Source organism: Brienomyrus brachyistius, chromosome 23, assembly GCF_023856365.1.
Source record: "Brienomyrus brachyistius isolate T26 chromosome 23, BBRACH_0.4, whole genome shotgun sequence".
Lineage (NCBI taxonomy): Eukaryota > Metazoa > Chordata > Actinopteri > Osteoglossiformes > Mormyridae > Brienomyrus > Brienomyrus brachyistius.
The window spans coordinates 6173107-6200664 of NC_064555.1; the positions used below are offsets into that span (position 1 = coordinate 6173107).

The 27558-nt window shown below is 46.8% G+C and overlaps 1 protein-coding gene across 50 annotated transcripts in view; it reads left to right on the forward strand.

The window, feature by feature from the left end:
* Positions 1-27558, forward strand: part of LOC125718884 (collagen alpha-1(XIV) chain-like) — a 41202-nt gene that overhangs the window by 4129 nt on the left and 9515 nt on the right. For all 50 annotated transcript variants that reach the window (XM_048993126.1, XM_048993151.1, XM_048993123.1 and 47 more), the window contains exons 4-35: positions 1491-1634; positions 2451-2537; positions 9930-10085; positions 10277-10396; positions 11746-11910; positions 12278-12439; positions 12701-12858; positions 12969-13098; positions 13259-13404; positions 13743-13872; positions 14024-14163; positions 14326-14452; positions 14852-14988; positions 15228-15357; positions 15523-15558; positions 16130-16272; positions 16966-17095; positions 17350-17472; positions 17737-17886; positions 19328-19444; positions 20744-20890; positions 21800-21874; positions 22269-22408; positions 22556-22679; positions 22908-23051; positions 23128-23292; positions 23428-23466; positions 23710-23848; positions 24093-24235; positions 24790-24899; positions 26203-26361; positions 26495-26572. In XM_048993126.1, coding sequence (XP_048849083.1) covers positions 1491-1634; positions 2451-2537; positions 9930-10085; positions 10277-10396; positions 11746-11910; positions 12278-12439; positions 12701-12858; positions 12969-13098; positions 13259-13404; positions 13743-13872; positions 14024-14163; positions 14326-14452; positions 14852-14988; positions 15228-15357; positions 15523-15558; positions 16130-16272; positions 16966-17095; positions 17350-17472; positions 17737-17886; positions 19328-19444; positions 20744-20890; positions 21800-21874; positions 22269-22408; positions 22556-22679; positions 22908-23051; positions 23128-23292; positions 23428-23466; positions 23710-23848; positions 24093-24235; positions 24790-24899; positions 26203-26361; positions 26495-26572 — 4094 coding nt within the window. The remainder of the gene's footprint in view (positions 1-1490; positions 1635-2450; positions 2538-9929; positions 10086-10276; positions 10397-11745; positions 11911-12277; positions 12440-12700; positions 12859-12968; positions 13099-13258; positions 13405-13742; positions 13873-14023; positions 14164-14325; positions 14453-14851; positions 14989-15227; positions 15358-15522; positions 15559-16129; positions 16273-16965; positions 17096-17349; positions 17473-17736; positions 17887-19327; positions 19445-20743; positions 20891-21799; positions 21875-22268; positions 22409-22555; positions 22680-22907; positions 23052-23127; positions 23293-23427; positions 23467-23709; positions 23849-24092; positions 24236-24789; positions 24900-26202; positions 26362-26494; positions 26573-27558) is intronic.

Genomic DNA, 27558 nt, shown 5'->3' on the forward strand with positions numbered 1-27558 from the left:
ACAGGATTGCTTTTAATACAGCCTTAAACACAAGCTACATAAATCCTGACTTCTGTTTGAACTATGGCAAGATCTCAGTTTCTACTACATTAATGTAATTTGAATGAATGTTTTGGAAATGTTTTGGACAGGGTGTGAGAACCCAGCCAGCAGCCAGAAGTAAATTTTGTGGGGGGGTCCAGCAACCCTACCGATACGTGCCTTATTGTAAATTTCGCTGCCCTTGAAAGGGGGGAGGTCCCCCTCCGTAGAAATTTCAAAGGGGTTCAGACCCGTAATTTCGCTACCTGGCTACATGCCTGATTGGTAACGAAAAGCATTTTAATGGGAGGGGGTGCCAGGTGAGGACAGAATAATGCCTTCATGGTTCTTGTCTTAATGTCCATGCTGTTGCGGCTCCTGCAGCAAACTGAGCTGCTTACATAAAAGCCGTGCTTGACAAGCAGTACTTAACATCTGCTTTCACACTTACAGAATTTATATTACACTCACAGCAAACGATAAGAAAATGAGGATATCAGTGCTGCACTGTCTGACCCCTGAGGAGCAGAGTGAGGTGGTTCTCCTCTGCGGTTTTACGCCAGCCAGTCCCCAGTGTGTACAGGTCCAGGAATGTAGATTAAACCACACACTGTTCCTTCTCCACTGCATTCGCTGGCACACCTCAGCAATCAGGCGCGGGTGAATAGAATGAACGCCTCAGGGCTTGTGTTGGTGAGGGTGGGGTGTCCCGATGTCTTGAATCTCCGCCAAAATTCACTGGCAAAGCCTCTTCAAGACAAACAATATCTGCGTAACTGCCCGTGCTCACATACAGGCACCTCTTCCTGGCTCTAAAGCCTCGTTTGTTTGCTGTGTTTGTTTTGTGATTCTGTTTCGCTCGAGGTAGAAAGCAAAAAGGCCGGCAGGTTCATATGCAGTGGATTGCCGCTTTTTAACCAAAATGGATCGTAGTGCCATATGGAATCGTCTTTCTGACTATCGGTGGGTGTGGACTCTCTGCATCCTCAAAAATGTCTGACATAATCACCGCCTTGCAGTTATGCTTTGGCCAGCAGGTGGCGTAGCAGTTAAGAGCGCGGTGCTAAATGAGCTTCTCCCGCTTCCTCTGAGCAGTGGTGTTTTCCATTCACTTATTTATTTCGAGGATGCTTTAATCCAAAGTGACGTACAATAGAGAGAGCAGGACCAGCCAGTCCATGAAGCAACCTTCCAGTTACAGGCACAGAGTCCAAACCCACTGATCCACACACTACCCCTCAATGGTAATGGCTGCTCCAGCCCAGTCTGCCATCATCAGTTTAAGGCAGCAAGTAGCATTGGCCAGTAATCAGGGTACAGTGTGGCAGGTGGAGTTTTTCCAGGGACAAATATAGGTGTCTGCTCGTTGGCACCCCCTGGTTGCTGGACATATATTGTACCAAACGATCAGCAGAAAAACCACACAAATATCTTGCAGCTCATGACATCCCTTCTGACCCCAATCGCAGGTGGCAAAGTAACAGAGTCACAGCTGCCCAAGGCAGAGAACAAAGTTGTCATAGACAACTTCAATGCCAGTTTGGAGTACAGGACCAAGGTGTTCGCAGTGAGTGGAAACCAGAGGAGTAAACCACTGCAAGGTACATTCACAGGTACGGAAACAAAGCTTCCGAACATCAGTACCCCAGTCACTGTTGGGTGACCCTGAAGCAGTGGTGTCTACAGTAAAGTCATAAAGCACCTGCAAGTAGAGTATTATGCTGAGTATCAGAGAACAGTATGTCTGCTAACGAAATATAAACTCAGTTCTGTGCGTGTTGGAGCGTTGTGAGTAAGTCCTACCCTCGAGGGCATGGACAGATGGCTTCCTGGCAGATGTCTAATAATGGCCAGAAGCGCATTCACTGCAGTCCTGAAGTATGGACCAACGCTGAATATAAAACCAAATTAATATAAGAAAAGCACACAGCTTTCCTCTAGTACAAAGTTAATTGGTGCAGCTTGAATAAATTTTATTCTTATTAACCTACAGCAGTGTTTCTCAGTCTGGTCCAAGGGGAGCCCCCCAGGAGCTGGGAGGGAGCAAAAATGTGGACCGGATTGAAAAACACTGACATACAGGAAGAAAAGGTTCCATTAGTGCCTGTGGAGGGTTTAATTTATTCTAGCTGGTCCTTTTTTCTGATCAAACTCTGCTTTCTGCTGGGCCCCTATATGTAAATCCCATAATGACCTGTTTTAGAGAAACGACAACATGTATTGAATTTTAGAACATTACCCATTTATCTGGTAATATAGGGGTTAATGGGCCAAGCAGAGTTGAGGTTAATCTGTGTCGACCTGTGCAGGTATGTCGTAAATACAGTCAAAACGCGTGTCAAATGGTTTCATGTCTATTTAATGTCATGCATTAACGTGCCTGTGTATTAACACCTTGACGTTTTGTTGGCTGTGCGTGTACATTATAGCACAAGATGTGCGTCCGGATGAAGGTGTTGAGCCCCAGGGACTAAAGGTGGCCAGTGTGGTTGAGGAAGCCAACAGGATCACAGAAGGTAAGGAGACGAGACCCAGGCTGTTGCCTTCCACTGGGAGCTCAGGACTGACTGCTTCAGCTTCTCATATTCACCAGTATACACCAGGCTGGGCTGACCTGACTTCGTACGTCTCCCAGCTGCCTCTCCGGTACCGGGTCATGGAGCATTCTGCTTCAACTACAGCAGAAGCGGCTCTGTTGTCTTTGCAGCCCAACTCTAGAAGGCCTTCATGGGTCCCCACCCTTCACAGTGTAGTGACTACTTGTGACCAACAGGGGTCTCCAAACCTCGAGGGGGCCCACGTAAATGCGTGGTTTAAATGGTGGTAAACACCACTGCTGAAACCTCAGGGGAAACTGGTTGGCTCGGATGGGCATGTCAGAATGAACACACGGCAAGTTCCTGCTCATCCTCCGACGTGAACAACGAGAGTGAGATGTTACTGAAGGTGCCATGCTGGAGGAGAGGCCTGGAGTTCGGTCCAGACTCATGTGTGTGTCTGAGAGGGTAGAGACAGGCGCCTTCGAATGGCTGCCCGTAGGCGACTGAACAACTCAGAAGGAATAGCACATGCGAGGTAAGAACTTAAGATTTCTTGCATTTGCGCGGCTGTACCAAAAGCGAGCTGAAGACAAGGCACCCAGTGAGGGTTTTATGATCTATTACGTACAGACAATACTACATTTGTTACCGTGTGCTTTGGCTGTTTTGTCTGCTGAGAGTCGAGATGCAAAAATGTGGCCCGATGAAAAAAATAGAATTTTGTTGATTAAAATAAGTGGAAGTATTTGCTGAGATGTACCTGGGAGCTTGCATGCACTTTGTTGTCATGGAAAGGTGAAAAAAAAACCTTATTCACAACGTACACGGCACAAAAGCTTTAAAATCTTTTTTTTAAGATTTTAGAACATCTTCTGACTTACTTTGTCTGGGCCTGCAGTAAAAAAAAAAAAAGAATGATAGCAGAGGTCAGAGTTCACACCTGTCTATAACATCGCATTCCAAAATACACACACGCACATTCATTGGCAGAGAGAGGATGTTAATGAGTTTGCGCCATCTGTCATTGTTCAAAATGCAGAATAGTGGGGGGATGTGGGCGGGGCTTGTTGCTAACCCAGTCCGGCACCATGGTTATGGGTCCACCTTGTAGCCAGGCATTTCCATAAAGTGATGCACCAATAGGAGGGCAGGAAATGACTAACTGTATCTGCAGAAGAATTATGAGTCATGTTTCATATTTCTTCTGCTGGTATTAGCTTCTATTCAACATTGTTTATTTTAAATTTACGGCTGTTTCAACCACTGCTGGTCTGAAGAGCTTAAAGATTACAGGGTCATAGATGAACACAGCAGCCATTAATTTTATAGAGTATCTTTAAGTGGGGGAGTGAGAACAAAGGAGGAGAGGAAAGAACGTCCTGTGGTAGATAAATGAAAGAAGAGCCTCCAGGAGGGGGGTCCAAGGTCAACAGGCTGCCCCTCCCTCTGCGGACATGCTGTATTGTGGGAATCAGAAGCAGGTGTGCGCGTATTGTGAAAATCTGGAGTCTAATGGTAGCCTTTTCTTCTGGCCTTTGTCCTGTTCAGCCCATGTACCGATGAGGTACCTCAGGGAAGCAAGGGGGCGCTGTTGGTACAGACGTGATGGAACTACAGAGCAGTGGACTGTGTGGGAGTCCCTGAGGACCAGGATGAGAAACACTGATATGGAAACGCAGAGCAGTAGCACTTCAGTGGTCTGGTTAAAATGAGCCACAGTAAATAGGCTAAATTTGACAGGGATTTCAATGCTGAGACCTGAGTGACATGGCTTTATGTCGGCAGGCTATTTCATAAACTAGGAACTCTGTCGTTGAATCACCAATGTTGTATCCTGGGAATTGCAAGAATGAGTGAGAGTATGTTTCGAGAGTGTGTCTCGAGCGCCTGTTCTGAGAATGTACACAACCGTCAGTTCAGATTGTCTCTTGTGCAACGGAATACAATCCATAGTGAGAAGTAGTGCTGAGGTGTTGTTGGGTTTCCAACATCAGAGAGTAGCTGCACATCAGTTACAGCTCTGTTTAGAACCACTGGAGGGTCAAGGGGGAATAGAAAAGACTGAAGGGTGAGTTTTTTGACAAAGACCGAAAGGCCCTGTTTAAAATATCCTTTGATGGGAAGTAAGAGAAATCCCATCCATCTTCAAGGTCAAAGATCCTGCCCACTGGATGACATTGTAATGAAGTTACAAGTGTTAAGAAGTTGAAGATTCCCGAAGATGAGGTCGTCATTAACAAAGATCTACATCAACGGCCATGCTGTTTAAAACAGAGAACCTGCTTGTAGTGATTGGTGTCTGGTTCCCAAGGGGTTTAATCTTAGTCCCTTAGAGCTATCTGTGTTTCATTTTTCTGCAGACACCCAAAATAATTATATAGACATCTTTCCCCTATTTGTCAATAATGCATGAGTTGATTCGCATTTTGGAAACTCGTGTAATGACAGAACTTTGTGTATGTTGAAATTCCACACGGTGATAGCTTAGCTAACTGCCAGCTGAATGCCCAAGGTCAATCTATCCGTCATGCCGTTCAGTTTTCATCTCCTCTGGCTGCTAAATCCCTTTGGGATAATAAATCAGTTTTCATAAATAAGGTTCTGCTTGAACATCATAAACTCAATTGTAGAATGACATGTGCCTTGCCTGGAAAGCCTGAAGGGTAGAGATCTGACTTGCAGTAACGACTGAGGCCTGCAGCCAGTTGGGTTAGCAGGCGCTAAATCATCCATGTTCAGCAATGTCGACACGCTGGGACTGCAGATCTTTCGGTTTTCTGCTGTATCCTGGCCTGATCTGCTATTTTTTGATTAAAGTAGTCAGTATCGCAGGGAGGAAACTCAGTAGCGACAATTCAGTGTGTAACAGTGTTGATGTAAGTTTCTTGTGCCAATTGCTTTGGTCCAGTTGCTCAAGTGTGAGGCTGGACACAATTTCTGGTTCTCTGGTTCTTCACTGTTTGTGAAAGCAACCGTTTAATTGTGAGAGTCATGAGTTACTGCTGGCACTGGCCAGGGCATGAGTACCACTGAGGCCTGGTTAGTGTTGCCGTTTAACCTGCACGACCCCAACAAAGGCTTGTTTAAAACAAAACTGACAAAGAGACTCATTTCAGCTCATGTGAATATGACGCATCTCCCTCTCAACTTACTTTCACTTTCTAATTCCTCTCGATTTCATCCACGCACCTGGCAAGAGGAACACCTGCGTCAGTCTGTAATGTGAGCTAAATAAATGCTCACTTATTTACTGAAAAGGATCTCATCTGATCCTTTATTATTTGTAAACGTTAAGTACTATAATTCTTCTGCGGATCTATTATTATTCTTAATGTGTTTTGGGTTCTGACTTTTTTGGCGAGGATTTTCAGGCTGTGCGCCCTCCTGAGAAACAGGCGTACAGAGAGCCCCCTATCCCACCCACTCTGGGAGGGCCATGACACGTAACCCCAGGCCGTCTTCCTCCTGCCTGCTGCAAATCGCTAGCTTCCTGACAGCTTCCTGCCTGCACTTGCAGAATACCACTGAGATGTGTTACCGGCTTCTCCTCGAAGATAATCAAGACCCCACCTCGATTCCACCTGCCTGATGTTACTCCCAGAGGGTGTCCAGGTGGACCTGGTGCTGGACAAGTGCTTGTACTCAACCTTGGGCCTACGTTAGTGGTTCATCACCAGAATGTGGACAAAGAATGCTGCCAATATATACCAGGCTGGGCTCTTAACATAAGGCTATACATTTAAATTTTTCCAGATGTCGGGTGGGTGATTAAACTGTTTATTGTATGCGTTTATGTAATTTTAGGGAAGAAATCAGAAAATCAGTATACCTGTGTACCTGGTTACTGGTTTTCGACTGGTGAATGACTGTTCTTAGTAATTGCGCAGTCGCTGGCTTGGTATGTAGTGAACCTGAGGTCAGAAACTTTACCTCCAGCTTCTACAGAGTGCAAGTATGTGAGATGACCTGTTAAGTTCACTTCCTTTGCTGTTGACAGGTGTTGACAAGCTGTGGATTGATCTAATGTTCCCTGTCTACCTCAGCATCTCTGAGATCTGTGGGTTGGAAGATGCTGATGTTTCCACTAGAGAGTCATCAGTAGGGATTGGTCTGTGACTCCTGCTATGTGACTAATGCTGTGTTTCCTGAATTCCTGTTCAGGGTGAGGTTATTGTTATGGCAATATTGTACCATCCCCCCCTATCCCTTCAGGTGTCATGTACGGTTATGGTTCAGCCAATGAGGTGAGAGGACACCACATAATATGGCCAATGAGATTTTATCTGTATAGCCTGAAGCAACGGGTATCAGTGGTATCGTACTACCCTGACACAATGATTGTTGTCGTTCAAGCTAATGCAAACATAGGGTTCAGGGTCAGCAGGAGTTAACTGGGATCACGTGATGGAGAGACACGCGTGATTGGCTGAAAGATCTGACAGCACAATTTTTGAAGTAGTGCAGAATTGCAGAGGCTGAAAGAGCTGGCTGGGGATTTCTTAACAAGGTTCTGTGAAGCATTTGCGTGCATTTCAAAGATGGACTCCAGGATAATAGCGTAAGACGTCACACTTGGCTGATAAGTAATTGGGTGATGTAAACAAATCTTTCTCAAAGCGTTGACTTACAGCAGAAACTCTTGCTAGCTGGTCAGTTTGATGCAATCCTCAAAAGCGGCATAAGCGTAGGTCTGTAAGGTGGTGGGAATGGTTTTTTCTATTTTTCCAGTTCGATGGCTACAAGGAAAGGGCAGTAAATTTCCCCGGGCTGGGCTGCCCGTGTGTGAACTCAGAGGGGCTTTTTGTGACGCTTCAAAGAGGCAGGCCGATTTACACGCACCCTTTTCACCCGGCTCACAATGGCTGCCTTTTCTCTGCGGCTCTGTTTTCCAGACCTGCTCTCTCAATCTGTGTTGTGTTTCCCCGAGGAGCTTTTCTGAGAATGCAGTGCCAGCCTGATTATAAACTAAACTGTCAAAACAGCATGAAAATGCCAACACCAAGTCCTTGGTACTTATATGTGACGGCAGAAGCGTTCAGTTTCTGAAACTGCCCCCCCCATGTTTTTGGATATGTCTCTTAAGTAAGATGGTGATGTAAAAAGGCCATGAGTGGCAGGATGAGAGACTGATATGAAGCGGGGAGGGGGGTATTAGGCTCCAGTTTTAGGTTCCCACGCCATCTTGCAGCTTCTTCACCTCACAGCCCTGCTTTTGAGGGTCGGCTAAGGGCAGTTGTGGTTTCCCTGTTATTTTCTGATCAGCGTGGCACGATTATTTGAAATATTCATTCTTAATATTGTGCCACCTACAAAACAAATAAGGAGATGAAATTTACCCGAAATAAACTACAGCCAAACAGAATTTGTTATTATCTACTAATAGCGCGTGTCAAATAAGGTACCGGTTTTGCCACAAGTTGTGTCTACAGGCACACATCAGTGCTGCCAAACGCAATGTTATTACAGGGCTTTGGGTGACAGGCGTTGTCAGGACACCCGTTGTTCAGCACTGCACGGGCATTTACATAAGCTCACAATTTGTTAAGTAGAGTTAGTAGTACTCCTAAAATATTAATGAGAGGCGTATCGCGGTGCCCAAATTTAGTAATCTCTGTAAATTTGGCGTATCCTTATGTTTGACAAACGTGTTGGACTTTAAGCCGCAGAAAGCACTGCTACACCACCAATGCCTTTTTACCTCGTTCACGGCAGTATCTCCTCATTTGAAACGCCGCGGCTGCTGAGCTGTCCCACTCTTCGCCGCCACTTCAGCGCTCGCCGCTTCCATGATTTACCGCAACGGTTGCATGTAAACCGCTAACCGAATTTAATGATCGTGAGGGAATGCCGAATTCACACAGACTGCTAACTTTTGGGCATCGCGATATCCCTCTCAACAATATTTTAGCAGTACTGCTAATCTGGTTATCAAATTGTGAACGTAGGTAAATGTCAATGTAGTACGTCTATGCTCATTTTTTTTTGCCCATCCTGAAAAGTCCTGGCAATTATTGCACATGCATAGAAATCAGAAATATATTGTGATACGATATCATGCAGCCCTATTGCCAATATGCTTGCGGCCATACTCTTACGGTGCGACGCACTTCGGGGGCCGTGTTTGAAATCATGTTGACACCTGTGGATGGAAATTTAATATGATATAAAAACACATCTTGGAGGTTTGTTCGTCGGTGATTTTCGGATTTGTCTTTTTTGAAAAGCACGGCGCTCATTATTTTGACCAGAATCTCGTGTTTATCCTTTCTCCAACACAACCAGGCAGCGGACGGAAAGACGCTCCTGAAGGTTTAACGGTCCCAGTGGGTTGATGGGAAGGCAGAGGAACAGTATGTTGCAATCCACAGCTGTTTAGCCTGAAGAGCGACGGCCTGCGACCCAGAAATCCGAGCCACGTGACCTGACACACCCTGCTGCTGATCTAGCCATTTGCCGGAGCTAACGCTGAGAAGAAGAATGAAGTCAGGGGCCTGACTCTCGTCGCCATGTTGTTACAATGTGCCGTCGGCCAAAATCACTTAATCTCAGAATGGTGCTTTCATCAAATGCAAGCATTCTCACTGCCTGTTGATATAAGTGTTCCTGCCATTGGCTGTAGCCCTACAGCATTCTCCCGTAGAAGCCCGCTAACCCAGACAAGTTCCTGTCCTATGCATTTGAGCTTGTTGTGACAGCCATCCTGAAAAGTGGGCCACAGACAACACCTTTTCTTCCTGGTTAATACCACTTTGCAAGTGCTCAGTGTGTAAAGTGGGTAGAAAGAGGCCACCTCGTGAGAAGTGGGGTATGGAATTTCTCTGGACTCCCGGCCAATTTGCGTCCAGGGATTAAAAGCGAAAGTCATTTCCTGCGCTAGTTTTCTGGTTGAAGGAGTTTATTCATCCAGAGCTAGCGGTGGCTCCTCCTTAGCTTTCCCCTGCTAGCTTATTCATAGTGGACCTCTGAGATCCGCTGGGTCTGGGTAGCACTGACAGGGGGAGCATTACATATGAATGTTTTATGGTTCACGATAAAACAAGAGCCGGTGTTCTGTCCAGGAAGCCCAGTGACATCCAAAATTCATCTCCGCTTTGGCGGTTGGTGTTGTTTTCCAGAGATAGCTGCTTTTGGTTACGTTTCTGTCGGTGTATTTCTTTGTGTTTGTTCATATCTCAAACTTTGCAATAAAAACATTGTTGTAAATCCTGAAAGCTGTGTTCTTGTGGGGAGGGGGAGGGGGTCGAATTTATTTTTAGTGTGGACAGTGGACCAAACCTGTGCATCAAAGTTCCATAGCGTTGATGTTGTCATCAGCTGCGATGTGATGATCTTTCAGCTGTTATGATCACATGGCTCTCCGTATCGCAGGGGACCAGTTCCAGTGTAAGACCCCATCTGTGGCCGACATCGTCATCCTGGTCGATGGCTCCTGGAGCATTGGCAGGTTGAACTTCCGCCTGGTGCGTACATTCCTGGAGAGCTTGGTGAGCGCCTTCAATGTGGGTTTTGACAAGACACGCATAGGTGAGTGACAGGCTGTTGACCTCAAAGCTCCCCCCCTTGGTCTTCTTATTCCTGCACACATCTTCGTTGGACTGTTGGTTCTTCAATACCTTTGGTGTCGTCTAGTCATCTTGTCTTTCATTCCAACTGTATTCAAGTAGTACTGCTATAATTCTTTCTGACGGTCTTGTTTGTGTGAATGTCCCTGCTAGGACTGGCCCAGTACAGCGGGGATCCCCGGATTGAGTGGCATCTGAATGCCTACAGCACCAAAGATGCTGTGATCGATGCTGCGAGGAACCTGCCGTACAAAGGCGGGAACACGCTGACCGGTAGCCTATTAGTTGTATCAACATTGCATGTAATCAATACCCGACTGTCAAATCCAATTAATTCAGTACAATTCAAAAACTTTTTGACAATCTTTATTGTCACGTGACATAGAACTTCGGCCAGCTGGCTGGAGTGAGATTTTCAGTTTGAGATGTCTGCACCCCGTGTAAATACGCTTTTGACATAGCTAACTTTAGGTATGGATGTAATATAGTATAGTAATGGAATAATATAGATTTGCCATAAGATTTCCCGCGTGAGTCTGAAAGCGCGTCATGCCAGATTCTTGAGATCTGGCAACCCTGAAAACGTACGTTCCTTGTTTCACCTGAGTTGATTTATATGACAAGTAGCATTACTTTATACAGTTGTTAAAAAGCGGAAACTTCAACTAACATGAAATCACCAATAAACTACGTCTATTTATCCAACATGTTATATAATACATACTGTGTTTGAAAACTTCTCAGCTGTAGGATTTCAGGACAGAGCAGCCAGTCTATTAGGAACATTACGGCTTTTTGGTTGCAGGTGTTAGCTTCGCTGCTGCAATTAACACTAATGGCACATTAGCGCAAACAGACGGCTGCATACGCTTAACTACGTCTTGCTTGGTGGTTAAAGGCGTTTGACGTTCATTGGCATGGGAAACGGCGGTACTAGTGCTAAAAAAACTACCGAAAAGACTACAAAAGCTGCGCCCCGTCAGGTTTTAAATCATTCATTCTGTTCTGGCTATCGGTCCGGGTCTGTATGGGACAGCTTCTGTGTCCGGACCCAGACCACGGTCTGCCTGACCTCTGTCCTATAGCGTTCAGTATGGTTGCTCAGTTTCTGTTTCTTGGTCATGTGTCAGTTACCTTGTAGCTCAGTCATTTCAAAAGCTGCCTGTGCCCTGTCCCTCATGATCAGTGGGGTTTGCTTGCATTCAGGTGCATGGACTGGCATCCGTGCTAATTGGCTATCAGCAAAACAAATTGGCGAAGATCGAGATACATTGACTAGTATCTGTGTTAATAGGCTAACAGGAAAGAACACTGGGTAGCATCAAGATACGTGAGCTAGCTTGTGGGAATTTTACTTACACAAAAATATTCTGAGGGCAGAAAAAAAAAGATTGGTACAGAGACATACCCAATCAGATTGTAGAGGAGCTGGGTCCAAACTACTAGAGGAGGCAGGACCAAGACATCTGATTGGTTGATCTCATGATTGCTTGGACCCACCTTCTCTGCAATATTATTGGTTAGCGCTCTCAACCAATCATTTTTCCTTCTGCCCTCGGAACATTTTTATGTAAGTAAAACTGAGAAGCTTCCCACTTCATGATGCTTTTCTGTCTCTGCAGGTCTTGCTCTGACTTACATTTTGGAGAACAGCTTCAAGCCGGAGTCAGGGGCCAGGCCAGGCATTCCCAAAATCGGCATCCTGATCACTGATGGGAAGTCTCAGGATGATGTCATCCCTCCAGCCCACAGCCTTCGAGAGGCGGGCATTGAGCTTTTCGCCATTGGTATGAGTAACTCACTGTTTACCCTTCACAATAATAACCTTTTTATGTTGCACAGCTCATTGACATTGTGGTTTCTGTAATATAAATTTACCCTCCCAAGAAATAGTTGTTTGCTAGAGTTTTGCAGTTATTCTTTATAATCTGTACTAATTAGAAATTCAGTTGTAAACAAATTAGTCTACTAAGAGAATTGGGAAATATTTTGGAGGTGATCGTGGGATATTTGATTTGTTCACATCTTGGAAGAAGAAACCTAAATCCTTCAGGGTTCAGATGGCAGAAAACATTACATTTGATTAAGGCATGTAGCAGTAGCTGAGAGCAGAGGGTGAGATGGGTCTCGACTTGCCATGTTTCCTGGGCAAAGGCGTCAAGAATGCAGATGAGAATGAGCTGAAGGCCATCTCCTCGCCTCCCGAGGACACGCACGTCTACAACGTGGCCGACTTCAGCATGATGAGCACCATTGTGGAGAGCCTCACCAAGACCCTGTGCCAGAGGGTGGAGCAACAGGGCAAGGAAATAACAGGCAAGGCTACACTGTTGGATCATTACAGCAGCACTGGAGGGCGGAGCCTTTGGAGGAGAAATAAAAGCATAGATTCAAAGTTTACCTGTAGTTTGGTTTCCATGCCTCTATTTACACGTGGAGGTGATGTCACATCACGAGCCCAAACTAGATAGACATCAGTGGATGGACCTTAGCAATGTCCTCCTATGGTGTTTAGGTACAAGTGCTGGTTTGCAGTGTGTATGTCTACCCTAAACGTATCATTCATTATACATCCAGGAGAGTCAACGGGGCCAGTAACGCTAGCATCCCCCCAGGATTTTCAGACGTCTGAGGTGACTGCCAGGAGCTTCCGGGTGTCCTGGAGCCACCCCTCTGGGACTGTGGAGAAATACCGAGTGGTGTTCTATCCCACCAAGGGGGGGACTCCAGACGAGGTGACCAACCATCATGTTATGGTTTCTCATGGCCGTTACTCTCCACTGGTGTCTAGATCTTCTCCTTCAAGCGTAGGTCCATGACAGGGAGCTTTGTCTTCGATCTTCAGGCCGTGGTGGACGGCAGCGAGAACTCCGTGGTGCTGCAGTACCTGAACTCTCAGACGGAGTACCAGATCGCCGTATTCGCAGTCTATGTCAATGCCGCGAGCGAAGCCCTGCGCGGCAGCGAGACTACCTGTGAGTCAATCGAGGCCTGAGCCCTTGGGTAGATCACAGAGGTCACAAATGGTTCCCTTAGTTGTCGGTTTCGACCTTGGGCACCAAAATCCACATGCCAGGCCAGGTCCATGGCAGAGTGTGGCGCTCCCGTGATCACAGGCATGTTGGTGTGTTCTAGTGACCCTGCCTATGGTGAACGACCTGACGCTCTACGATGTGACCCACAACAGCCTCCGTGCTCGTTGGAAGGGCGTCGATGGTGCCACTGGCTACATGATCCTGTACGCCCCGCTAAGTGATTCCGGAGTAGCTGATGAGAAGGAGGTAACACTGAGGACTTCACCTGATCACCTCACTCTAAAATCACCATGCCTGACTCCCCGCTAACGCCCTGGGGCAACAGGCTGAGCATCAGGTCCATTGGGTTCAAACTCTACTTCATCTTCCGAGCATGTTTAGGATTCTGACCACAGCACATCATACCTTTAAAGCGAAGCAGAAATATCTACTGGCATTCTGTTAAAAATCTCACTTATTCTGAGTGATGCCCGAGGAAAACTGATGTAACCTTGGCCAACCGTGGACTCGATGTGCCACCTCAACGACGTGACAGCTGGTGTCCTTCTCTACGTTTCATCATCCTCCCCTGGGCTTCCACACAGGTGAAGGTGGAGGAGTCTGTCACGGATATCGAGCTGGAGAAGCTGATTCCTTCCACCGAATACACTGTGACTGTGTACGTCATGTATGGGGAGGAGGCCAGCGACCCCATGACTCACCAGGAGACCACATGTGGGTGTCGGGCTGCTGCACCCATATCAGATGCTCCTCAGCGATTACTCCACCATCAAATATTGTCAAATATCGTTGAACAACATGTATCGCCTGATTGTTATTTTCACTACATAAACTAGCTGGTTTTAGCCTGTTTCTATTTCCACAGTGCCCGTCATGGCACCTCGTAACCTCCAGATATCCAACGTTGACCACAGCTCTGCCAGACTGACGTGGGAGGCCACATCAAAGAAGGTCCTGGGCTACCGCATCTTGTATGTGAAGACCAATGATGTCCGGACCACTGAGGTGAGCTCACATACAATGGGATGCGAGATACAAGATCAGACCAGCGCCAGTGAAGTCCTGTCTGCGCACAATGTCTTGTCTTATTTATGTACACAACAGTCCCCATTTGTTCTCTACGATGAGATGACAATAAAGTTTTCTTTGACTCTGACTGTGAGACAGGTGGATGTGGGCCAGGTCACCACACTGCAGTTGAGGAACCTGACTTCGAACACAGAGCACACGGTGGCCGTCTTCGCTCTCTATGAGGACGCCCAGGCGGAACCCCTTACCAAGAGCTTCACGACCAGTAAGGCCGCCAATCAATGCTTTTTGCTAACCTTAAACCTCACACTCATTTATCCTAAACCTGGAACCTTAACCAGTTACCCTAATACTAACCCTCACTAGGCTAATAGACCAATAATTCAGCCCATAGGTAGATTAACAATGGTTGATTAGAAGTAAAAATACAGTATACACATCAATACTAGAACAATATTTTCTGGCTTGATCCTGCTATATACATTTTCTTTATTATTTCTTTCTTTCTTTGGGAGGTGGGGGTGGATGGGATATTTTTATTTCTGTAACAATCAATCCCAAGTCTCTGGTTTTCATGTTGTTATTAATCTGACACTCTGGCCATTATGCCACATGCCATGTTCCCTGCGTGCTATTTCAGCTTAGATTTCCGTGTCTGACTCAGGGCCCGTTCCTGCCCCGAGCGGCGTCCGGACCAGCGATGTGACTACGGACAGCTTCCGGGTCAGCTGGAAGGCCACTGCTTCAGATGTTCTGCTGTACAAGCTGTCTTGGTGGCCCCATGATGAACCGCAGAAGGAGGTCAGCATTGTCGCTTACGGTCTCTGATTGACCTGCTGAACACCCAGAAGCCTCAGGTTTTAGAGACGTAAAGCTGTGACCATGTGGTGGCACCATACATCTGAGCAGCCAGCTAACCTTCTTGATGGGACAAAAGGACACCTGCCCGTGGCGCTAAGCTACATGCTGCTGTCACGCTAAGGAGGACTACAGATTGAATCTGCTGGGTGTAACTTGCACTAATGCTCGTCTCCGTGCAGGAGAGGATTGTGAATGGAATGACAGCCGTGTTGACCAACTTACGGCCAGTCACAGAGTACGTGGTCTCCCTGTCAGCCATCTTCCCAGATGGGACGGAGAGTTCACCAGTCACTACCCTGACCACGACATGTAAGAGCTTTTCCTGTACTCTAACACTTCATAATTTGATTTAATCCCTACTGTGTTATTTCTAGCGTTTAATCTTTCGCCTTATAATCTGCTGTATCATTCCGAAAGGTGCTATAAAGCAAAAACTATCCTTGGATGAACATCTGTCCACGTATTTTATTTCAGTGGCAAGAACGACAACTACCGCAACGACGACATCAGGTACGTTTACATTCATTTAATGTAGCATAAGCCTTTATCTAAAACAGCGTGGAAGTGCGACAAACACTCCCAACATACATGCTGTCACGGAGTAAAGAAGGCACGAGTGCGGCTGGGTTGCGCTTCCAATAAATAGTATGGAAGCAAGATCTACAGAACAGTAATAAACAAATGAGACAACTGTTCAAATATGCAGAAAGTTCAACATTAAGAATATTCAGCAAGCGTGGAATGGCATCTTGGGCCTTGATGCATTTCTTGAAGGTGGAGAATGAATCTGATGACTGTATGTGGTTCAGCAACTCATTCCATCAGTGCAAACGACAGCTGTGCCCTGGATTGATAGTGGCATATTAAAGCCTGTTAGGATTTGCTCTGGTTATCTTCCGCCGACTGATGTTGTAGTTTGTGAGCTTTTATCCATGGAAACAAGGGGTGTCGTGGTTGAGGGACCCAACATGATCTGCTCTAGGTAATCCAACATTAAAAGTCGATGAAGTCACCTTGGGTAAGTCGTCTGGGATTCTGTGTTTGTGTACCATGTAAGTCAGCCACATGTGCTTCCCCTCAGTGGCACGACAGGGTGTGAGAAACCTTCGCCTGGATGAGGAGACCACCTTCAGCATGCAGGTGTCCTGGGAGCTCCAAGACCCCAACGTGCGACAGTACCGTGTGACCTATGTCAGTGCCAGAGGCGACCGCGCTGAGGAAGTGGTACGAATGCAAATATGTCATTACCGCCTGACCAAATTGCTCACTCCCATTGGCTAATCCTTCCATCCACCTTTTAACCAGGTCACGGTTGCGGTGAACCCGAACATTTAAGAAAGCTTACACCAGTCACCATTGACTTATCAGGTTGCCTTCATGTCTCTTTAAGCAAAACGTGTTCATAGGGTTTATTACTGCCACAGTGATGCCATGGAAACTGCCATGGTAACGAGATAATCGCCGAGGTTTCCTCAGGTGGCTGGCTTTGATTTGAGCGTCAGGAACAGCTCCGATGTAATGTGCTATTTTCTGATATCATCTTAATGAGAGATCGATAGTTCAGTTCTAGAAAGTAATCTGGACTAGCCCATAGATGTGTGCGAGTGTGCCCTGTGATGGGTTAGCACCCAAATCTTGGTCCGGATTTTTACTCTCTGGACCTGAATTGCCCACCTCTACTTTTAATGTATCTCCTTCATGCTTCTCTGATTCTTCTCACTCACATGCACTGGAACTGTAAGCAACTCTATTTATATTAAGTGGTGAACAGCCAAACTTGGCTTAGGTAGTTAGACACAGTTTGGATTCTGCTTTCTGCATCCTATGACAAGCTGACATCAGTGTGATGATACGCCCTCTAAGTACGGGTCCCCGTGTTCACGTCTCCTGTCTCGTCGGTGTGCTGCTGCTTTCCAGCTCATGGTCCCCGGCCGACAGAACAGTGTCCTGCTGCAGCCTCTGCTCTCCGACACTGAATACAAAGTGACCGTGACCCCAGTCTACGCCGGCACTGACGGGCTCAGTGTGTCCCGCGTGGGCCAGACCTGTAAGTGCGTCCTCGAGGTTGTCACGTGATGTCACAACGATCTTGTCGACGTCAAGGATTTTTGTTATTGTGAAATGGGTTACACAAGTACCATGAAATTTACTAGCAGCCTTCTGTTGTTACTGGCACAATGACAAATGAAAATCCTTGATCTTGGATCCTTGATGTCAGATTGGGTTACTTTCATGGCTAATTTCGGCCTCTTTGACCAGGCCAATGTCACTGGGTGTCTGAGACTATGTGCTCCTCTACAGTACCGCTCATGGCGCCCAAGAACCTGAGGGTCTCGGAGGAGTGGTACAACCGCTTCCGCATCAGCTGGGATACACCTCCATCGCCGACCATGGGCTACAGGGTGGTCTACCAGCCAATCTCCAGTAGGCACCGACTCAAGGCGGCTCTGATGTAACTTTGTCCAATCCCCGTATCATTCAGAGTTAGCTAGTACTTATCAGCAAGGTTTCAGCATCACCCAAAAGGTCTGATTAGTCCTGGTCACACAGTAATGCTGTTGGATGGGCTGTGTGATGACTTTCAAAGCTTTGACCGGGTTGGTGTTGGGGTGCAGAGGGCATGCTGTCCAGACTGATGGTCAGGAACTTCTGTGGCCAGGCCAGTGTGCTGACAGACCATCCCCACAGCTCCCGGACCAGCCCTGGAAACATTTGTGGGGGAGGATGTGAACACCATGCTGATTCTGAACCTGCTGAGTGGAACGGAGTACAGCGTGAAGGTCATCTCCACCTACACCACAGGCTCCAGCGACGCCCTGGCCGGAAAGGCCAAGACGTGTAAGTCAGAGTCCCACCCCAAGCTTAGCGCCTGCTTTTACAGACTGCGGGAGCAACAGTCTCCAAAACACGAGGCTTAAACACGACACGACCTCTATTCCGAGTCAAACATGCAGTCTTGGGGAAACATTTTATTCACAAATGCAATGTTTTTCGAGAAACCAGAGAACGTAAAATGTGAATGCCAGCTTCAGTTTGCACAATACCTGGGCGTCAGTCTACACTAATGGTGTTTATTGACTCAGTAACTTCAGCCGGAATGCATTTGGGGAGTGTACTGCTTCATAACAAAGACTGAAAACCTCAAAGACTTCAAAGGGCTGTCTTTTTAAGGCTCACAATTACCCCTGATGTTGACGCTAGGAATTGCACTAGTGAAATATCCAGCCGCATAAATAGGTAACTAAGAAATTGTCATTTTAAAGTTTCAGCAAAACAGTTAAGGGATTATTCAGGGAAATTTATTGATAATCCCATCAGTCCTCAATTATGATGGGATGGTAGAGATGAGATCGTGTATTGCATGGTGGGTGGGCTTATCTTACACTGTCAGTCACCACCTGCATACTTCCTATTGGTTGTTTAAGGTTCCCTTGGTTTAACCCAGGCAGTGACTGACAGGTATCTTGATTTTTGTTTTTTTTTCCCCCCAGTTTCCAGATGGTCTAATCCCAGCAGACCAGAATATATTAAGCTCTGAGTGTGGTCTAGGGGGTTTCACAATGGATCGGCTCCTGCGTTATTATTGTTAGCATGAGTCAGAAGCCTCTGTATGTGTGGGGCCAGCTTGTGCAATCCAGTTAGAACCAGATGTTTGACGTTTACAGCTAGGTCACCACTGCCAAGGGGCATCTGGAGTTTAGAGATTTAATGTGCAGGATCTGGGAGGGAGGGGCCACGATCACATGACCACACTGGTTCCCACAGCCAGAACACCCTGGGCCTGTGTGGTAATCGTGTCACTTTTGTAAATTGACCTCCATTCCATCTCTTCTCCAGATTTCCATGGGTCTCTATTTATTATTATTATTATTATTATTATTATTATTATTGTTATTATTAATAATAATAATGGATGGGGCACTAACCCATCACAGGGCACACTCACACACATCTATGGGCAATTTGGTAGTAACTCCAGTTAACCTCAGCATGGTTTTGGATTGGGGGGGGGGGGGTGTCGAGCAAAGTACCTAGAGAAAATCCCACGCCGACATGGGGAGACATGCAAACTCCACACACATGAAGCCACAGTAGAGACTCAAACTCTAGTCCCAGTGGTATGAGGCAACAGTGCTAACCACTGCACCACCATGCCGCTTTGGATTTCATTATATTTTTCTCCGTTTATTGCGACTGGACACTTTGTTTTATAGCTGTGCTTTTTTAGGCTTTTTGGGGGATACTTACCCTAAAATTGTTGCCATCGCTTCCTCTCCAGTGTACCTGGGTGTGACCAACCTGAACATCTACCAGGTTCGGATGAAGAGCATGTGTGCGCAGTGGCAGCCGCATCGCCATGCCACCCGCTACCGCGTCGTCATCGAGTCCCTGCTGAGTGAGTCGTCTGCCATCACTCGATGTCCACATGACTGTTAGCTGGAACTGCCCCAGGGCAAAAGTGGTAAAACTTCAGGTCTCACCAGAAGGGTACAGGTTTTTACCCCATGCAGAGTCTTTTTTTTTTAAATATTTACATTTAGTTACATTTAGCAGACATACAACTGAGAAAGTAGGGTTAGTCACTCGGTCTATGGAGCAGTTGGGGGTTAAGGGCCTTGCTCAGGGTCCCAATGGCAAAAATCACTTTGTGGACCCTGGGATTTGAACTAAAAACCTTCCAATCACAGGTAGTGTCCTGGCTCACCAAACCACACACCAAACCTATTTATATGAGCTACTTTTGTTTGCAAAGGTCTGTATGTCTGTAGATCCAGATGATTTGATGATTGAAGTCATCTAACTGGTCAATTTGTTCAGATGCCCTATGTAGCTGCTGCATGTGGTTGTTTGGTCCTCTGGTGTAGAAAGGAGTTGGATTGATTTCTGTATGATACCCTTTGTTTCTGTTGCCCCCAAAATGTCAATTTGATAGCACGTGTTGAACACTTTGGCCCTCCATGAACACTGGGGCCCTCCATGAACTCTGAGGCCCTCCATAAATCCTGGGGCCCTCCAAGAACTCTGGGGCCCTCCCTGAACCCTGGGGCCCTCCTTGAACTCTGGGGCCCTCCCTGAACCCTGGGGCCCTCCATGAAACCTGGGGCCCTCCATGAACCCAGTGGCCCTCCATGAACACTGGGGCCCTCCATGAACACTGGCTTCTAAGCCCAGGCTGCCTGCCCTCCCTTCCACCATCACCTCAGTACCCCCCCATCCCAGTCTCTATTTCTTCACTCCCAAAACTTTTTCTCATTTCCGTCTCTGTGCACGAGTTTGTGAGACGCTGTTTTAGTGTTTCTGTGTTTTTTTCCATAAGCGGTTTAAAAGATAAGAACATGTGGAGCCTTGACAATGCTTTTAAAGGTTTGCACTAGGGGAAAAAAATGAAAATTATAGACTTAATGGTGCAGGATATATTTACTGTCAGTGTTACTGTAATTATGTTTTATATTGCCTGCTCGGGAATGATAAAGGGGAAAATATACTAGAGTCGTTTTCAGGTGCTGGATTCTGATCAAACCTGTAAGTCAATTGGTCTGAAATTCATATTTAAATGCAAGAGCGAACTCAGAGCAGTATGTGATGATGTAACACGCTGGAACGTAAAGATGGTTGATATTGCAGGAAGAGTAATGCTGTACAGACTGATGTTTTGGTGATCAGTGCTCACTGTGGGCGTCTCTGATTATTTCAGATGGACAAAAGCAGGAAGTGAGTCTGTCTGGGGGGGCCTCCAGACACTGCTTCCACAACCTACACCCAGACACCCAGTATAAGATCAGCATCTACTCCCAGCTCCCGGACCTGGAGGGGCCGGCTGTCACCGTCATCGACAGCACCTGTAGGTGGCCCTCAAGGGAAGGAGGACACGCCCCCTCATGATAAGAAGCCAATCCTCTGTGTCTGTGGCACGATCGGTCATTTTTGTGACAGTGCGACAGTCTGCTGGCATAAGGAGCGTTAAACTCCTGATAAAACGTGCCGAAATAAATTAGGGGTTGGAGGGGAGTATGGAGGCTGTATATCTAGGGTCACCTCACATTAATTTTCATAATGAAGCAGGATATACTTAGATTTATCACTTTTTATGGACTCACATTTAGCCTTTATGATTTACTGTTCACTCTCCCAGGCAGCAAAGGTTGAGGGTGTTTCCAGCAGAATTCAAAAGCACCTCAAGCCAGGACTATTTTTAGACTTGAGATAAGACTAACCCAGGAGCAGTGTATTCCTGCCTTAAGCACATATGCATCAGCCTGGGGCTATGGCTAGCACCAAGCCTCCAGAGGACAGCCAGATTAACTCATGGCTAATGCTAGCATCAAGCCTCTAGAGGAGAGCCAGATTAGCTCATGGCTAATGCTAGCACCAAGCCTCTAGAGGAGAGCCAGATTAGCTCATGGCTAATGCTAGCATCAAGCCTCCAGAGGACAGCCAGATTAGCTCATGGCTAATGCTAACACCAAGCCTCTAGAAGAGATACAGCTTAGCTCAGGGCTAAAGCTGGCATCGGAGAGCTACACCGCAGTGATCTTCCGGAAAGGCAGCTTAGCTCAGCGCTAATGTTTCTGTTACCCCACGTTTCAATGTACGTATGAAAGGTCATTTAGCCTTGAAGTACGAGAGGCCTCATCTTATTGGCATTAATGTTTTTCCCCTCCGAAATGGCATTGACTTATAAACAGTGATATCTGTTGCAGTGCATTGTGGTCCTGATGTGCTGATTGAATTGTGTTGCGTTACTTCGCAGTGCCTGTCCCCCCCCAGCCGACAACTGCGGCCCCGACAACCACGCCCCCTCCCACAATCCCTCCTGCTAAAGAAGGTGAGCACTGGCTCAGTGCCCCCTGTCTGCAGGGCATTTGTTTCAGCAAGTAGAGGTTAACACTTTATATATCTATAAACTCTGCTAGATAAATTGGCAGAATGCCTGAATATAGCTGATTAAAAATCCCGGTAAGAAGCGGATCAGTGCCAATCCTGCATAATAACTATGAAGTAGTGAAATGTACCTGATCTACTATTTCCTTAGAATAACAACAATATGTTTTTAGTCTGCAAACTACAAGAAAAAGCTTAACAATGAAAACTTCTCCTAGCTGGTCTGGAAAGACACCTCCTGTAAAATGTCACTTGGCTTCCCTGATACAGATGGTTCCCCTGACGGGCGCCTGTCCCTCCCAGCCCCCTGACCCTCCGCTCTCTCTCTCTGCTCTCAGTCTGCAAAGCAGCCAAGGCTGACCTGGTCTTCTTGGTGGACGGGTCCTGGAGCATCGGGGATGACAACTTCCAGAAAATCATCCGCTTCCTGTACAGCACGACCGGCGCCCTGGACAGGATCGGCTCCGATGGCACTCAGGTGCGCAGTAAGCTTTCATCACAGGGTCTGTCTAACGGAGGAGAGGAGAGCTGGGCGGATTCAGACAGGCGGGCGCGCCGGAGACAGTGCAGTTCAGGCCTCAGACTCCTCAGACGAGAACCTCAGAGCTTTGTTGCTTCCTGACAGGTGGCCATCGCTCAGTTCAGTGACGACGCCAGGACAGAATTCAAGCTCAGTGCCTATGATGAGAAGGAGACATTGTTGGCTGCCATTCAGAGCATCTCATACAAGGGAGGAAATACCAAGACCGGTAGGAGGAGCATCTGAACAGCGTTGCTACATTGCTGATGATGGCGGGGTGGTCAACAGCGAGCTCAGGGCTGGGGCTCTGAACCCTACTTTCACACCAGGTTCTTCTGTGCTGTGTGTGTCACAGATATTTACAGGCTGAACTAAAGGTCATATTGAACTAGGTTTACTTGTTGGAAATAGTGCTCTCGTGGATTTAAGGATGACCCTCAGCTTGCTTCTGGTTCAGGCAGGGCCATAAAGCACGTGAAGGACTCCATCTTCACCCCAGAGGGGGGAATGAGGAGGGCCATCCCCAAAGTGCTGGTGGTGCTTACCGACGGCCGCTCCCAAGATGACGTCAGCATGGTGTCCAAGGAGATGCAGATGGAGGGTGCGTAGCTAGGAAGGAGGCATCACTGCGGGACGTCAGATGTGAGTCCACCCTTCATCTTCGCGCCTCCCTGCAGGCTACGTCGTCTTCGCCATCGGCTTCGCGGATGCCGACTACGGGGAGCTGGTGAGCATTGCCAGCAAGCCCAGTGAACGACATGTCTTCTTTGTGGACGACCTGGATGCCTTCAAGAAGATCGAGGAAAAGCTGGTGACGTTTGTGTGTGAAGCTGCCTCAGCGAGTAAGTGGTGTGCGTTGAATTGGGATTAGGCTTAGGGGGCTGGTTCGGTATGCAGCACGTAGCCTTTGGAATAATCCTGGTGAATTAGGACGAGGCCTCTTGGAGTATTCTGACCTGCACCCACTGTCCTTTCAGCTTGTCCATCTGTACGGATGAAAGGTGGCACCATGGCAGGTAAGATGTGAGCCAATGGAGACCCTGGCATGAAGAACATAGCTAGAAATCTGCTCCCCACAGTTTTATATGCTTGTTATTTTAATGGATTTGGAAGTTATATCTTACAGTTTTTTTATCTCCTTTAAACCACAGTCCTGGGGGACAGTGGTGTCCATGTTTGGGCCATTAAACCATTTTATGATGTCAGTGCATCCAGCTGCTTCCATCCCTGATCCGCTCAGGCTCTCCTTTTGTCCACAGGCTTCCAGATGATGGGAATGTTTGGACTGACAGAGAACCAATACGGGAGTGTGGAAGGAGTTTCTATGGAACCTGGAACCTTCAACAGCTTCCCATGCTATCGGCTGCACAGAGATGCCCTCATCAGTCAACCAACAAGGTGTGACATGGAGGAGCCAGTGCGATGAAGGAAGTAATGAGTTCGTTAGAGGGCTATAATGTATTCCAACCAGGAAATCAGCGGCCGGAACACAACCAAAGTGCAGTACCAGAGAGATAGTGACAGATATGCTCTTTCAGGGAGACGAGACCGACGTGATTCTCACTGTCGCCTGGGGGGGAGGGGGGCTGTATAAAAGGTGTATCATAACTCCAGAAACTGACAAGGTCTTTCCACGATTCAGGTCTCTTCACCCTGAAGGCTTGCCCTCAGATTACACCATCACAGTACTGTTCCGCCTGTTGCCCGACACTCCCCAGGAGCCCTTTGCGTTGTGGGAGATCCTCAACCAGGCCAATGAGCCTCTGGTCGGGGTCATCCTGGACAGTGAGTACACAACCTGCTTGTCTAGGCCGTCATGACAATGTGTTGGAGCTTTGGCCTCCTTGCCAGGCTAATGCTAAGTTGAGGATAACATACAAGTCAAATGGATTTTGCCATCCGTGGCCATACATTTATAGTAGGTGTTAAGTAGTTTCTAAAGAAAATGTACCTTATGTACACTACCACACAAAGGTTTTTACCACTTTTTACATTTATTTCATAAATAAAATTTCATTAAAAAAAATCATTTTTTATTCATGTTAAGCATTGAAAAGTTGAGTGAACAACTGTGAATTAAAATATATCAAATAAAACAAGTTTCCTTTATAACATGGAAAGAGTGTGTAACAGCGCTTGTCTGACATCCTTGTTACCTTGTTGTGTGGTGATGGCATCGTCAGATTCTAGGCGTGTGTAAAATCTGCTGACTGGTATTGTACAGGTAAAAAAACCAGTGACCAAAATTACAGAAAGTTTGTTGGACGAATGACATAAGATGATGACCATCATGTCCCATGTTGTTATTTAAAAGTGTCACACTCTCTCTACACGTGCAGATGGTGGGAAAACCCTCACGTTTTTCAACTATGACTATAAAGGAGACTTTCAGACTGTGACGTTTGAAGGCCCAGAGATCAGAAAGATCTTCCATGGCAGCTTTCACAAGGTCAGTGCTATGTGGGTGATGTGCCGCTTTCGCGGTGTGTCGCTTTCACAGTGTGTCACTTTCACAGTGTGCCACTTTCACAGTGTGCCGCTTTCACAGTGTGCCTCTTTCAGAGTGTGCCTCTTTCACAGTGTGCCGCTTTCACAGTGTGCCGCTTTCACAGTGTGGTTCTTTCACAGTGTGCCTCTTTCACAGTGTGCCGCTTTCACAGTGTGTCGCTTTCACAGTGTGTCTCTTTCACAGTGTGCCGCTTTCACAGTGTGTCGCTTTCACAGTGTGCCTCTTTCACAGTGTGGTTCTTTCACAGTGTGCCGCTTTCACAGTATGCCGCTTTCACAGTGTGTCACTTTCACAGTGTGCCGCTTTCACAGTGTGCCGCTTTCACAGTGTGCCTCTTTCACAGTGTGCCGCTTTCACAGTGTGCCTCTTTCACAGTGTGTCGCTTTCACAGTGTGCCGCTTTCACAGTGTGTCGCTTTCACAGTGTGCCGGTTTCTTTCAGGATTCTTTTCTTTTCATGGATCTTTCAGGATGTAGCTCTTAGAGGGTGTTTCTTTCACAGTATTCCTCTTTCACAGTGTATTTCTTTCACTCTGTGGCTTCTTTGTGGTGTGGCTCATTCACGGTGTATCTCATCCAGGGCGTAGCTCGTTTTATGATGTAGCTCTTAGTTGCTTTATGCTAGCTGGAAGCAGTGAGATGGTCTCTTCACTTGGCCATGATTCCTTCCATCCTTTCCTTCACACAACCCCTAACACTCCGTTAATGACACACACAAATCTTTCGGCCGCTTGTGTACAGCTGTCCCACCCGTTAGCCTAGAAGTTGATAAATTACTCTGAACCGACTCTTGAAACCCTTCAGTGAGTTACTTCACCTTATGAAGATGCCTGGCTGTAGACAGGGACGTACTGAACTTAAAACTGATTTACTAGATAATCTTAAAAAGGTAAAATCATTAAAATTGCAGTGCTTGGTTTGTTCTGTTTTATATCACATATTAAAATGTTGATGAGTGATTTCAGAGCAACACAGACACACCAGCACCCAATTATAAATGCTCCCAGTGAGGTAGGCCACTTGAGTAGGCCATGAGGTAAGCTCTGCATAGACTCAACCCAGAAGTATAAATCAGCCTTTTGCTACCTTTGTGACGTTTACCTGACCTGCATCAGCACTCCTAAGTTCGCAAAGATCATTTACACACACGTGTGAAGCTGGTTTCGCTTTTCCACGTATGTCTTGCCTGTGGGCTGTCCGATCTTACCTGTTCAGCAGAGACCCTTGTTTCCCATCATCCTCAGATCCACGTGGCCGTCAGCAAGGTCACCGCCAAAGCGTTCGTCGACTGTAAACTGGTGGGTGAGAAGTCCATCAACGCAGCAGGAAACATCACCACGGATGGGCTGGAGGTGCTGGGCAGGATGGTCCGGTCCCGGGGGAGCAGAGACAACTCGGCGCCCGTAAGTTACCACAAGTCCATCTCTGACGGTCCCATGGGCATTTCCTCACAAACATCAACTCACTAGAGAATTCAAGCATGCAACTTTCCCGCATGTTAGCTATATTAATGCCTGGTGTGGCATTCGTCTTCAGTTTCAGCTGCAAATGTTTGACATCATCTGCAGTTCTTCGTGGGCTAGCAGGGACCAGTGCTGTGAGCTTCCAGGTCTTGTAAGTACCAGTGTGGCTAGCCTCCTGGGTGCTTTAGGGGGAGGTGGGGACTCGAGTCACTGACTTGCGGCTGGCCTTGGACTTAAGTCACAAATTTGATGATTTGTGACTCGACTCAGCAAAACTGATGGAATTATTTGGACTCAACTTGGACTTGAGGGCAATGACTCAAGACTTGGACCCAACTTGGACCCTATGACTTGAGAAGACATGAAGTTATAGTCCTCCTCTGGACACCATAATGTTAATTCTATAATTTCACTGTATATTAATTCTCCACTGTCTGCATTTTCAATTGCCTGAATGTAAGGTTTCCTGGGATAGTTTGAAAGATGCATCACTCTCTGCATATACACGGACGTAAAAACTGTGTGAGGACAATCGTGAGTGAACACTCTCTTTTCAACCTCTGCCTCCATAGAATGTATTCTACAATGTACTGTGGTGTGTATTTGCTGGAGCAAGTTTTAATCACTAAAGGTAAAATAAATTGACATATGTAGGGACTCAAGTTACATGACTCACAACTCACTTGGACTCGAATCACAAATTTGATGACTTGTGACTTGATTGCAAAAATGATGAAAAGACTTGGACTTGACTTGGACTTGAGAGCAAATGACTCAAGACTTGACTCAGACTGCGATGTGTTGACTCAAGACTTGATTCCAACTCACCAAGGAATGATTTGTTCCCATCCCTGGCTTTATAGGGTTGTGGGGGCCACATGCTATATGGGCCTTTATTACATTGTCGGCCATAACTATTTGGAAGGGACAGGGTTTGTCCTTCCAGACACTGGGCCGGCCTGTTTTGTTGCACAGGTCTGCGGTGTGACAGTTGGGTAATAAAGGCTGGGGGCAGGACCTAGACACGTGGCCGAGCTTCCGCTGGCATCCGGGAAAAGCCAATCTGTCTCACTATGACCAGACAGTGACACACCAAAGGATTCCCTGAGACAGTACAGACCACATCTTAAGGAAGTG